This window comes from Centroberyx gerrardi, chromosome 7 (assembly GCF_048128805.1).
Source record: "Centroberyx gerrardi isolate f3 chromosome 7, fCenGer3.hap1.cur.20231027, whole genome shotgun sequence".
Lineage (NCBI taxonomy): Eukaryota > Metazoa > Chordata > Actinopteri > Beryciformes > Berycidae > Centroberyx > Centroberyx gerrardi.
In genome coordinates, this window is record NC_136003.1 from 26,475,135 (window position 1) to 26,487,573 (window position 12,439).

Genomic DNA, 12,439 nt, shown 5'->3' on the forward strand with positions numbered 1-12,439 from the left:
TCAAAACGTTGTGTATAATGTTTACCTTCACACATTGTTCTCTTTAGTAACGTCATGAACGCCTCATCCGTACACAGGAAGTTTTACCACTTCCTCTCTCATGTAGGGCAGCACCGCCGAAGATAAATTCAACACTCGCATTGACAAATCAAAACTAAAAGTAATGAGCTGAAACATAATATACTCCTTACAAATCATATACTCTACTTTTTATTTGGCATAAATAATATCAAGTCAAAAACCCATGAGGAAAATGCTTCTAGGCATAAAACACATATATAAAATATATAAAAAGAGTAAAATGTTAAAACACAATTGTACAATACCATAAATCTGCTACTACATGCCCTTTATCTGGAATCTACAAATGAAAATGTTACTGTAAAAAAAATATATATATATATTTGTAAGCAAAAGTTGCAAAGAATAAGCAATTAAATAGAACACTGATTTACAAAACAAATGTTTTTGTTTCAACTCGTTATTTCAACAACTGCAGTAACTTTAAGATGTCCTATGCAAGTTTGCTGTCCTGTTAAAGACCAGGCCCAAACATCTACAGTGTAATGAGCAAATGTCTCAAAGTTTAAAAACCCTTCTCCAACTCATCTGCATCTCGTTATCTACATCTCCTCCTTTGTGATTGGTTTAGATTTAATAAGGGAAATCAATAAGGGATACTGGCTTTTGCCTGGATTCACCTCATCACTGCACTTCATGAAAAGAGTTAAGTGTTCCTAATATTTTGTACGTTCAGTATGAGCATCAGTGTGGCTGTGGATGGCTGTTATCACATCCCAGCAGACTGCTGACTCTTGGCAGAAAGACTCTGGTTGCTCTGTGAGCGAGATTCATCCACAAACACACCCATGTTGATCAGGAAGGCCTTCGGGACGGGGTGGGCATGACGGGACACATACAGCTTCTGCAGATGTTGACTCATAGGAGAAGCTTTATAGTCCGCACATGTAGGTCCGCTCAGACTCGGAGCACATGTCACCTCCAATTTGTAGTACAGCCGGCCGTGCTGAAGGTTGCACAGGTCCTGCTTCACTCCTGCAGTCAGGTCTCGCTCACATTGTCCCAACAGGTCATCGTCCCACTTGCTGTCCTCATCCCACACTTCAAATCTCACTTTGCTCCCTGTCGACAGATCCTGGCTGCCCAGGTCGACGGTCATGGCCCACTGGGGGTGGTTGTTGTTCCAAATGACGGGAGAGCGTCTGACCATCTGTCCGTTGAAGAACACCTTCACATAGCCGTCGGTGGCGGTGCTGTGGTCGCCCCACAGATCGGCCCCTCGCTGCGCGGTGATGACGACCCGGGCCATGCCCTTGCGTGTCGGGCAGCAGTCTTGGCCCACAGCGGGGTCGTTGTGGCAGCTGCAGAGGCACGGATCGTTCCGGTCGCTCTTGATGCCGGCCCGGCACGGCTCGCTGCAGTTCCTCAGCAGGGCTTTCTCCAGGATGTAGTGGCTGACGGCCGAGCGCAGGTTCTTCCGAACTGGGCTGTTGATGGGCAGCAACTCGTGAAGGGAGTCCAGGGAATATGAGACGATGTCTGGATTCTGCGGTAGGGAGTTCAGCCATTCCTTGTAGGCCGATGGATCTTTGTCAGCGGAGAAGAGAAGCTCCGGCTCTGTGGTTTGGCCGCCCTTTATTTCTGTGAACCTGCAGAGAGAGAAGGCAGGATGATTTTGTGAAGGGGTGTAGAGCCAGAACATGCATCAACACTAAAAAGGAAAATGGGTTTGGGGGATCTAAGAGAAGGACAATAAGCTGTCAATTGAATGGGGCAAATATAATTATAACTACCATATCCTTGTATGATTTTGAAAGTCTTACAACATTGGTTTGTACTAGGAAAAGTCATGGAGGGACATTTTGAAATCTGAGATATTTCAACTCAAAGATTCAAAACAGCCCTCAGTTGACCACAGCTTGGCCTTTCTAGCATTAACAGTAATAGACATTTAGAGGGCAGAACTCGATAACAGTGTGTGACAGAAGAGAGAAGACGCAACAAATATTCTGCAGAAAATGTTCCTTGCCTGTCGCTGAAGGTGCTGGAGAAGCTGGACTTGCTCTCTGTCTTGTCCATGTCCTTCTGGCAGTGTTTGGACTCAGTCTTCATGTTGTTCTCACCGATGCTGGCGGATGCCTCCACATCCAGGCACATCTGCACCTCCTCCATGCTGAGGCCCTGCAGGCTGGCCTGGCACTGCCTGATGCTGGTCACAGACTGGACACTTCCTCCCAGCTTCACCTGGAACGATGGAGGAAACTATTTAAACACCTGCTGTGAAAGCCAATGTGTCACTTTCTCTAAGTTCCCTGACACGGGAATTTCTTGATTCCTATTGTGGTTCACCTTAGTGATGTAATGGGTGCCAAAGTTGTCAATCAGCTTGTAATATTGTTGTTTGTTCTCAGGGCTGTAAGTTTTGGGGAGTTTGTTCACTGCTGCGCGGAATTCTCTGTGCAACTTGGGACTGCTGGACACTCTGTAGCTGTTTCAAGAGAGAAGCAAGACAGAAAAGAAAGATAAACAATTATATATCAAATATATGCATTGCTAATAATGTTTCATTCAGGGTGTGAAGAGATGAGAGTTTTATTCGAGGCCCCATGTGTTTTGGAACAGCTATGTTCTTACCTGTAGTACTCGCAGGACATGCTGTGGCTCGTGAAACTGAACTTGTCATTCTTGGTTTTCTCCATGGAGTATTCAGCCAGTTTCGACTGAGTGCCAGCCAGCATCAGCGACCCGCCTTTATTCCCCACATTGACATCTAGATTGACCTGCCAGTTGTTCTCCACCTCAGAGCTGCTGGAACTGACCAGAGACTCGCTGGATCTATGCAGTTTGCTGGACACTTTCATGCTGCACACCTGCTTCGGTCTCCAGTCCACTACTGACAAGGGCAGCTTCTGCTTCCTGCCCTCCAGGTACGGGTTGGCACACAGCCTGCAGGTCTTGTCCTTGTGCTTCCACACGTTCATGTCGATCACATAGGCTCCTTTGCGTTTCATTTTGGTGATGTCGAAGCCTTCCCCCGCCAAGTTGGTCCCCGGGGCGAATTCTGCGTCTTTGCACTGGTTGGCTGTCCCTGCTGTACAGGACTGATAACTGCAGTGAGGGAGGGACAGCAGGAGGCCGGCACTGAGGCAGAGGTTCAACAGAAACATGTTGCTGTGAAGTTGGGCGATGGATGCAAACTGCTGGTTTATCCTGAAAAAGAAATGCGGTTTTAAAAATTGAAGTGATCAGGTGAACAAATGTAATCTCTGGTCAAATAAATTTACCAGATCAAATTGTATGTTTGTTAATCATGTAACAGGTTAAAAATATAGCTTATGAATTTCACCAAATCATTCCCGTTCATTATTTTTGTTCTCTTATCTGGGTGTCATTTGGGGTTTGTGTGTGTGTGTGTTCAGCATAGTGATGTAGGTGCGTGAACCTTTTTATCATGCGCGCGCACGCGGGTCAAAACTTTTCCCAGCTGACCAAGAGGTAGGCTACGTTGAGTGAAACTCCCTGATAAACGTTTATAAAATTTGTTAGATGTGATTCTAACGTGATCTAATGGTTGTATCTTGTTCTATGTGATATCCGTTTCATTCTGTGTAAATCCTGTCAATATTTGAGATTGCTAGCCACAGTTTTAATTAATTTCCTTTTGGAGAGATTGGGCTAATGTTAGAATGCTGAGTTCGTTGCCTAGCTAGCTTAACAACCCCGCTGTACTCGCGGGCTCTTCATGTTACTTCTGTTCGTTCTGTTCTTTTTATCAGGTGAGCCAAGCAGTCATACACACAAGCAGCTGATTTTTTTTGGTACTTTTTTCTATATTCTACCAGGTATGGAGAGTTAGTCTATACTGGAATAAAGGTTGTAGCCTATAGTTTAATTCATACAAGTCTAGCTATATAAGCCGAGTCTAGCTAGTGTGGCTGCTATGGTAACACTACAGTGCTGCATGTTATGTAGTTTATAGGGTAAACAAACTTCAATGTAACTTCAATGTGAATTAATATTGTGATTTTTTTATTTATTTATTATTTATTATTCTATTTAATTGTTACAGTAATGAAATATGGGTCTTTTGGTTACTAATTGAGTCTTTTCTGTTATGTGTTTAATTCTAATTGTAGTCTAATTATTCATATGACTATATCAATATTATAATGTCATGCTATTCATGGTCATGGTATGTCATGAGATTTATACTACTACAGTCTATGAAACTGCATTATATCAAATGGCTGTTAGATATTATTCTGTAACTTAGGGTCAAACAAAAACTTTTTCCAACTGACCAAGAGGGGAGCCAAGCAGTCATACACACAAGCAGCTGATGTTTTTGTACTTTTGTCTATATTCTACCAGATCCTCACTAAAAGACCTGAGACCCAGTACTGCCCTTATTTGAAATGCCAGAACACAACGCAGAACAACACCATAGTCGTAACCCACCGGCTAGAATTACAGCTTGATGGAACACGCTGCTCTCTAACAAATGTGACATGACTACATAATGCACTGAAACAGAAATGAAGTTTCACCCACATGCTAAATAACTCAAGGACTCACCATATTAAATTCATTAGGTTACATGTTATCAAAGTAGAAACATTCAAACCTAGTGAAATATATTTGAATAAAAGCAAATCAGGGTACTGACCTTTATCTTGCCTGCTTATGCTGCACATGTGAAACTGACTGTGAGGATGAGTGTCAGTTCTTTGTGTTATAAAAGAACCCCCCCCCAAAAAAAGAAGTAAAACAGGCCAGGAGGTGGTGAGGGGGTGAGGTGACAGTGGTTTTTATGAGAATAGAGGAAAAATGAAGTGGTTTGACAGTTTCGTTGATGCTGAACAGTCCTAGAACTAAGGGGTGGAGCTGGTGGTCTGCATGAAATGCCCTAACAGACAACAGCAAAGCCGAGGTGAACCTGGCCTTCCAGTCAACAGCGTATCACACACCACAAGCCTATCATTTCTCTGAAGTGGTGGGGGGCTGTGGTCTTACTGGGCGAGAGCACAAGGAGACGCTGATGATCAATTTCTAAAGACTATTACAAAAATAGAGCGGCTTAATAGTTGTGTAAGATATGACAAGATGAAACTTTTAATGATCCCTGTGGGGAAACTGGGCTGCTGCAGCAGCAAATAGTAATAAAATTCAGCAAAGAAAAATTAAGAATACAGCAAAAAGGGGGGTCATGTAAATATACAGAACTGGCAATTTCAACATGTTATATAGAAATGTATGAAGGAAAATATGAAAAGTTACGGATTACAGCACTAAGACAGTATTTGGTTGCAAAGAATAAGCAAAAGTTGCAAAGAATAAGCAATTAAATAGAACACTGTTTTACAAAACAAATATTTTTGTTTCAACTCACCATTTCAACAACTGCAGTAACTTTAAGATGTCCTATTGGAAGTTCTGCTGTCCTGTTAAAGACCAGGCCCAAACATCTACAGTGTAATGAGCAAAATATGCAGCAAATGCAGCAAATATGCAGTTATATAAGATTTATGAAATTATCTTGTTGATAGAGGCAATTTAAATTATTCCAAAACCAGTTCAGACTGTACAGTCCTTTTTAGAAGATGTACACTGCTGCTTTCATTCATATTTTGAACATGTTTTGGCCCTTTATGTCAACATATTTCTGTCATCTGAATGTTTTGCTCATGCTGATGAGCTCCATTTGTCTAGAAATTCTCTACTGCGGTACACAAATCTCATTTTACTCTCAATCTTTCAGTATACAAACTGACCATGTCAAATGTAATTAGAACAAATAGTTGAATGTAGATTTAACTGAAATATACACTGAATATACTAAATATTAGGGACATCTTCCTGATATAGAGTTGCAGCCCCTTTTGCACAATCCACACCTCAACTGTCTCAAAGTTTAAAAACCCTTCTCTAACTCATCTGTATCTCTTTATCCACATCTCCTCCTTTGCGATTGGTATAGATTTAATAAGGGAAATCAATAAGGGATAATGACTTTTACCTGGATTCACCTCATCACTGTACTTCATGAAAAGAGTTAAGTGTCCCTAATATTTTGTACATTCAATGTAAGCTTCAGTATGGCTGACTCTTGGCAGAAAGACTCTGGTTGCTCTGTGAGCGAGATTCATCCACAAACACACCCATGTTGATCAGGAAGGCCTTCGGGACAGGGTGGGCATGACGGGACACATACAGCTTCTGCAGATGTTGACTCATAGGAGAAGCTTTATAGTCCGCACATGTAGGTCCGCTCAGACTCGGAGCACATGTCACCTCCAATTTGTAGTACAGCCGGCCGTGCTGAAGGTTGCACAGGTCCTGCTTCACTCCTGCAGTCAGGTCTCGCTCACATTGTCCCAACAGGTCATCGTCCCACTTGCTGTCCTCATCCCACACTTCAAATCTCACTTTGCTCCCTGTCGACAGAACCTGGCTGCCCAGGTCGACGGTCATGGCCCACTGGGGGTGGTTGTTGTTCCAAATGACGGGAGAGCGTCTGACCATCTGTCCGTTGAAGAACACCTTCACATAGCCGTCGGTGGCGGTGCTGTAGTCGCCCCACAGACCGGCCCCTCGCTGTACGGTGATGACGACCCGGGCCATGCCCTTGCGTGTCGGGCAGCAGTCTTGGCCCACAGCGGGGTCGTTGTGGCAGCTGCAGAGGCACGGATCGTTCCGGTCGCTCTTGATGCCGGCCCGGCACGGCTCGCTGCAGTTCCTCAGCAGGGCTTTCTCCAGGATGTAGTGGCTGACGGCCGAGCGCAGGTTCTTCCGAACTGGGCTGTTGACGGGCAGCAACTCGTGAAGGGAGTCCAGGGAATATGAGACGATGTCTGGATTCTGCGGTAGGGAGTTCAGCCATTCCTTGTAGGCCGATGGATCTTTGTCAGCGGAGAAGAGAAGCTCCGGCTCTGTGGTTTGGCCGCCCTTTATTTCTGTGAACCTGCAGAGAGAGAAGGCAGGATGATTTTGTGAAGGGGTGTAGAGCCAGAACATGCATCAACACTAAAAAGGAAAATGGGTTTGGGGGATCTAAGAGAAGGACAACCAGCTGTCAATTGAATGGGGCAAATATAATTATAACTACTATATCCTTGTATGATTTTGAAAGTCTTTAGACGTTTAGAGGGAAGAACTTGATGAAAGTGTGTGACAGAAGAGAGAAGACGCAACAAATATTCTGCAGAAAATGTTCCTTGCCTGTCGCTGAAGGTGCTGGAGAAGCTGGACTTGCTCTCTGTCTTGTCCATGTCCTTCTGGCAGTGTTTGGACTCGGCCTTCATGTTGTTCTCACCGATGCTGGCGGACGCCTCCACCTCCAGGCACATCTGCACCTCCTCCACGCTGAGGCCCTGCAGTCTGGCCTGGCACTGCCTGATGCTGGTCACAGACTCGACACTTCCTCCCAGCTTCACCTGGAATGATGGAGGAAACTATTTAAACACCTGCTGTGAAAGCCAATGTGTCACTTTCTCTAAGTCTCCTGATGTGTGAATTTCTTGGAAAAATTGTCTTGTTTTTTCTTACAACCATCTCATTCCTATTGTGGTTCACCTTAGTGATGTAATGGGTGCCAAAGTTGTCAATCAGCTTGTAATATTGTTGTTTGTTCTCAGGGCTGTAAGTTTTGGGGAGTTTGTTCACTGCTGCGCGGAATTCTCTGTGCAACTTGGGACTGCTGGACACTCTGTAGCTGTTTCAAGAGAGAAGCAAGACAGAAAAGAAAGATAAACAATTATATATCAAATATATGCATTGCTAATAATGTTTCATTCAGGGTGTGAAGAGATGAGAGTTTTATTCGAGGCCCCATGTGTTTTGGAACAGCTATGTTCTTACCTGTAGTACTCGCAGGACATGCTGTGGCTCGTGAAACTGAACTTGTCATTCTTGGTTTTCTCCATGGAGTATTCAGCCAGTTTCGACTGAGTGCCAGCCAGCATCAGCGACCCGGCTTTATTCCCCACATTGACATCTAGATTGACCCGCCAGTTGTTCTCCACTGCAGAGCTGCTGGAACTGACCAGAGACTCGCTGGATCTATGCAGTTTGCTGGACACTTTCATGCTGCACACCTGCTTCGGTCTCCAGTCCACTACTGACAAGGGCAGCTTCTGCTTCCTGCCCTCCAGGTACGGGTTGGCACACAGCCTGCAGGTCTTGTCCTTGTGCTTCCACACGTTCATGTCGATCACATAGGCTCCTTTGCGTTGCATTTTGGTGATGTCGAAGCCTTCCCCCGCCAAGTTGGTCCCCGGGGCGAATTCTGCATCTTTGCACTGGTTGGCTGTCCCTGCTGTACAGGACTGATAACTGCAATGAGGGAGGGACAGCAGGAGGCCGGCACTGAGGCAGAGGTTCAACAGAAACATGTTGCTGTGAAGTTGGGCGATGGATGCAAACTGCTGGTTTATCCTGAAAAAGAAATGCGGTTTTAAAAATTGAAGTGATCAGGTGAACAAATGTAATCTCTGGTCAAATAAATTTACCAGATCAAATTGTATGTTTGTTCATTTCAGCTTGATGGAACATGCTGAAAACGTGACAGAAATGAACAGTTTCTCCCACATGCTAAATAACTCAAGGACACACCATATTAAATTCTTTAGGTTACATGTTATTGAAGTAGAAACATTCAAACCTAGTGAAAGATATTTGCATAAACGCAAATCAAGATACTGACCTTTATCTTGCCTAATCATGCTGCACACATGAAATTGACTGGATGAGTGTCAGTTCTTTGCTTTATAAAAGACCAGAAAAAAAAAACAGGCCAGGAAGTGGTGGTCGTGGGGGGTGGGGGGGTGGGGGGTGGGGGTGGGTGACAGTGGTCTTCATAAGAACAGAGGAAAAATCACGTGGTTTGACAGTTCTGTAGGTGTTGAATAGTCCTAGAACTAAGGGGTGGAGCTGGTGATCTGCATGAGAAGCTCTAACAAACAACAGCAAAGCTGAGGTGAACCTGGCCTTCCAGCTAAGTGTATCCATGCCTTTATTACCGACCGGGCATGCAGGACACATTCCGTGTTCAATGCATTTTGCAACATTTCACTAATTTCAATTGAAATGTGCAGCCAGGTGGGACCCTGACACACATGACCTGCCTCAGGTCCTTAACCGTATAGCCCACAGTTTAGAATGATTATGGGGCCCGAGCCACAGCCTCGATTGAAATTGAGGGCCCTAACCCTAAACACAATTTCTATTGATAGAGACCCCAACCACAAATATTAAACTGCCATCTATTGATTGTATGTTTATGAGCAATGCATTTAGTGAATATCATCCAACTAACATACAGTGCACTAATTATATACTGGCAGTGGGGGTCTAGGTACAGACATAATCAAACATTTTCAATAAATTTCAACATTGGTGCTTCATTCCCGCCACCTGTCACCTCGCCTCCTTAAAGTCACAACCTGCAATCCAAATGTAAACAAAGGGGCTTGCCTTGGGACTGGACAAATTTTATCACTCTCAAATTGAATGAGCAAGCTCTAGAAACAAGGAATAGCAGTAATAGCTAAAAATGAGTTTCAGATTACTTTTTGTATTGTTTATAAAAAGGCTAGTACGTTGAGTTACGGTGTGTGGGTGCATACCAGGGGGAGGGGGGCCCATGTGTGCCCAGGGGCCCTATGGTTGGTTAATCCGGCCCTGAGCGTATCACACACCACAAGCCTATCATTTCTCTGAAGTGGTGGGGGGCTGTGGTCTTACTGGGCGAGAACACAAGGAGACGCTGATGATCAACTTCTAAAGACTATTACAAAAATAGAGCGGCCTAATAGTTGTGTAAGATACGACAAGATGAAACTTTAATGATCCCTGTGGGGAAACTGGGCTGCTGCAGCAGCAAATAGTAATAAGATTCAGCAAAGAAAAATAAAATATAAGTGAGAATACAGCAAAAAGGGAGTCATGTAAATATACAGAACTGGCAATTTCAACATGTTATATAGAAATGTATGAAGGAAAGTATGAAAAGTTACGGATTACAGCACTAAGAGAGTATTTGGGCATATTAGGGCTGGTTTAAGCAAAAGTTGCAAAGAATAAGCAAAAGTTGCAAAGAATAAGCAATTAAATAGAACACTGTTTTACAAAACAAATGTTTTTGTTTCAACTCACCATTTCAACAACTGCAGTAACTTTAAGATGTCCTATTGCAAGTTTTGCTATCCGGTTAAAGACCAGGCCCAAACATCTACAGTGTAATGAGCAAAATATGCAGCAAATGCAGCAAATATGCAGTTATATAAGATTTATGAAATTATCTTGTTGTTAGAGGCAATTTAAATTATTCCAGAACCAGTTCAGACTGTACAGTCCTTTTTAGAAGATGTACACTGCTGCTTTCATTCATATTTTGAACATGTTTTGGCCCTTTATGTCAACATATTTCTGTCATCTGAATGTTTTGCTCATGCTGATGAGCTAGATGATGCTGATGAGCTATTTGTCTAGAAATTCTCTACTGCGGTACACAAATCTCATTTTACTCTCAATCTTTCAGTATACAAACTGACCATGTCAAATGTAATTGGAACAAATAGTTGAATGTAGATTTAACTGAAATATACACTGAATATACTAAATATTAGGGACATCTTCCTGATATCGAGTTGCAACTGTCTCAAAGTTTAAAAACCCTTCTCTAAGTTATCTGTATCTCTTTATCCACATCTCCTCCTTTGTGATTGGTATAGATTTATAAGGGAAATCAATAAGGGATAATGACTTTTACCTGGATTCACCTCATCACTGCACTTCATGAAAAGAGTTAAGTGTCCCTAATATTTTCTACGTTCAGTCTGAGCATCAGTGTGGCTGTGGATGGCTGTTATCACATCCCAGCACACTGCTGACTCTTGGCAGAAAGACTCTGGTTGCTCTGTGAGCGAGATTCATCCACAAACACACCAATGTTGATCAGGAAGGCCTTCGGGACGGGGTGGGCATGACGGGACACATACAGCTTCTGCAGATGTTGACTCATAAGAGAAGGTTTATAGTCCGCACTAGGGCTGAACGATTTTGAAATCTAATTGCGATTATTTTGACTGATATTGCAATTGCGATATGATTTGTGATATTAGAGGGAATGATAATTTTTACATAATTATTTTCATTTTCATTGAAAAACGTATTAAAATGATTATGGTTTGATTTTTGCGGGGATCTGTACCAAACAAAGATGTTTTCTTAAGTCTGTAGAATATGATGTGTAGGCCAGGACATCTCTGCAGCACGACAATATTTAATTTAAAATGGTATTTTGACACACATTTCGCCTTTAACAAATATTGCGCCTCCTGCGATTTGAAAATTGCAGTAGGCCATATTGCGATTTCGATAAAATTTCGATTAATTGTTCAGCCCTAATCCGCACATGTAGGTCCGCTCAGACTCGGAGCACATGTCACCTCCAATTTGTAGTACAGCCGGCCGTGCTGAAGGTTGCACAGGTCCTGCTTCACTCCTGCAGTCAGGTCTCGCTCACATTGTCCCAACAGGTCATCGTCCCACTTGCTGTCCTCATCCCACACTTCAAATCTTATTTTGCTCCCTGTCGACAGAACCTGGCTGCCCAGGTCGACGGTCATGTCCCACTGGGGGTGGTTGTTGTTCCAAATGACGGGAGAGCGTCTGACCATCTGCCCGTTGAAGAACACCTTCATGTAGCCGTCGGTGGCGGTGAAGTAGTCGCCCCACAGATCGGCCCCTCGCTGTACGGTGATGACGACCCGGGCCATGCCCTTGCGTGTCGGGCAGCAGTCTTGGCCCTTCTGCAAACTGCTGGTTTATCCTGAAAAAGAAATGCGGTTTTAAAAATTGAAGTGATCAGTTGAACAAATGTAATCTCTGGTCAAATAAAGTTACCAGATCAAATTGTATGTTCATTTCAGCTTGATGGAACATGCTGAAAACGTGACAGAAATGAACAGTTTCTCCCACATGCTAAATAACTCAAGGACACACCATATTAAATTCATTAGGTTACATGTTATTGAAGTAGAAACATTCAAACCTAGTGAAATATATTTACATAAAATATATATTTGCATACCTCTTCTAAAGAAACCGCACCTAGATCCTAGCATACCAACAAACTACAGACCTATCTCTAAGCTACCTTTTGCATCTAAGATTTTAGAAAAATTCGTCTGCAAGCAACTTCTGGAACTGGTTGAAGGAAATGACATATTTGATAAATACCAATCAGGCTTTCGCCAGAAACACAGCACTGAGACAGCTCTCCTCAGGGTCACGAATGATATTCTCATGCAGTTAGACCATGGTGAAATTGCCATTCTAGTTCTGTTAGATTTGTCTGCGGCCTTTGACACTATTGATCACACTATCCTAACTGATCGGCTTGAAAAATGGGTTGGGA

At 43.3% G+C, this 12,439-nt stretch overlaps 2 protein-coding genes across 2 annotated transcripts; both read right to left on the minus strand.

Annotated features, from left to right (window-relative positions):
• Nucleotides 1-15: 15 nt before the first annotated feature.
• LOC139909014 (perforin-1-like) lies at nucleotides 16-4,756 on the minus strand. Its single transcript, XM_071895922.2, has 5 exons — nucleotides 4,688-4,756; nucleotides 2,656-3,231; nucleotides 2,371-2,509; nucleotides 2,051-2,265; nucleotides 16-1,670 (listed from the first exon to the last, which is right to left on the minus strand). The coding sequence occupies exons 2-5, from the start codon at nucleotides 3,186-3,188 to the stop codon at nucleotides 791-793; spliced, it is 1,767 nt and encodes a 588-aa protein (XP_071752023.2). The 5' UTR covers nucleotides 3,189-3,231; nucleotides 4,688-4,756; the 3' UTR covers nucleotides 16-790.
• Nucleotides 4,757-6,097: 1,341 nt separating this feature from the next.
• On the minus strand, nucleotides 6,098-8,449 carry LOC139909015 (perforin-1-like). The gene is made up of 4 exons (XM_071895923.2): nucleotides 7,879-8,449; nucleotides 7,594-7,732; nucleotides 7,240-7,454; nucleotides 6,098-6,982 (listed from the first exon to the last, which is right to left on the minus strand). Exons 1-4 carry the CDS (start codon nucleotides 8,409-8,411, stop codon nucleotides 6,112-6,114), a joined length of 1,758 nt encoding a protein of 585 aa, XP_071752024.2. The 5' UTR covers nucleotides 8,412-8,449; the 3' UTR covers nucleotides 6,098-6,111.
• Nucleotides 8,450-12,439: the final 3,990 nt, after the last annotated feature.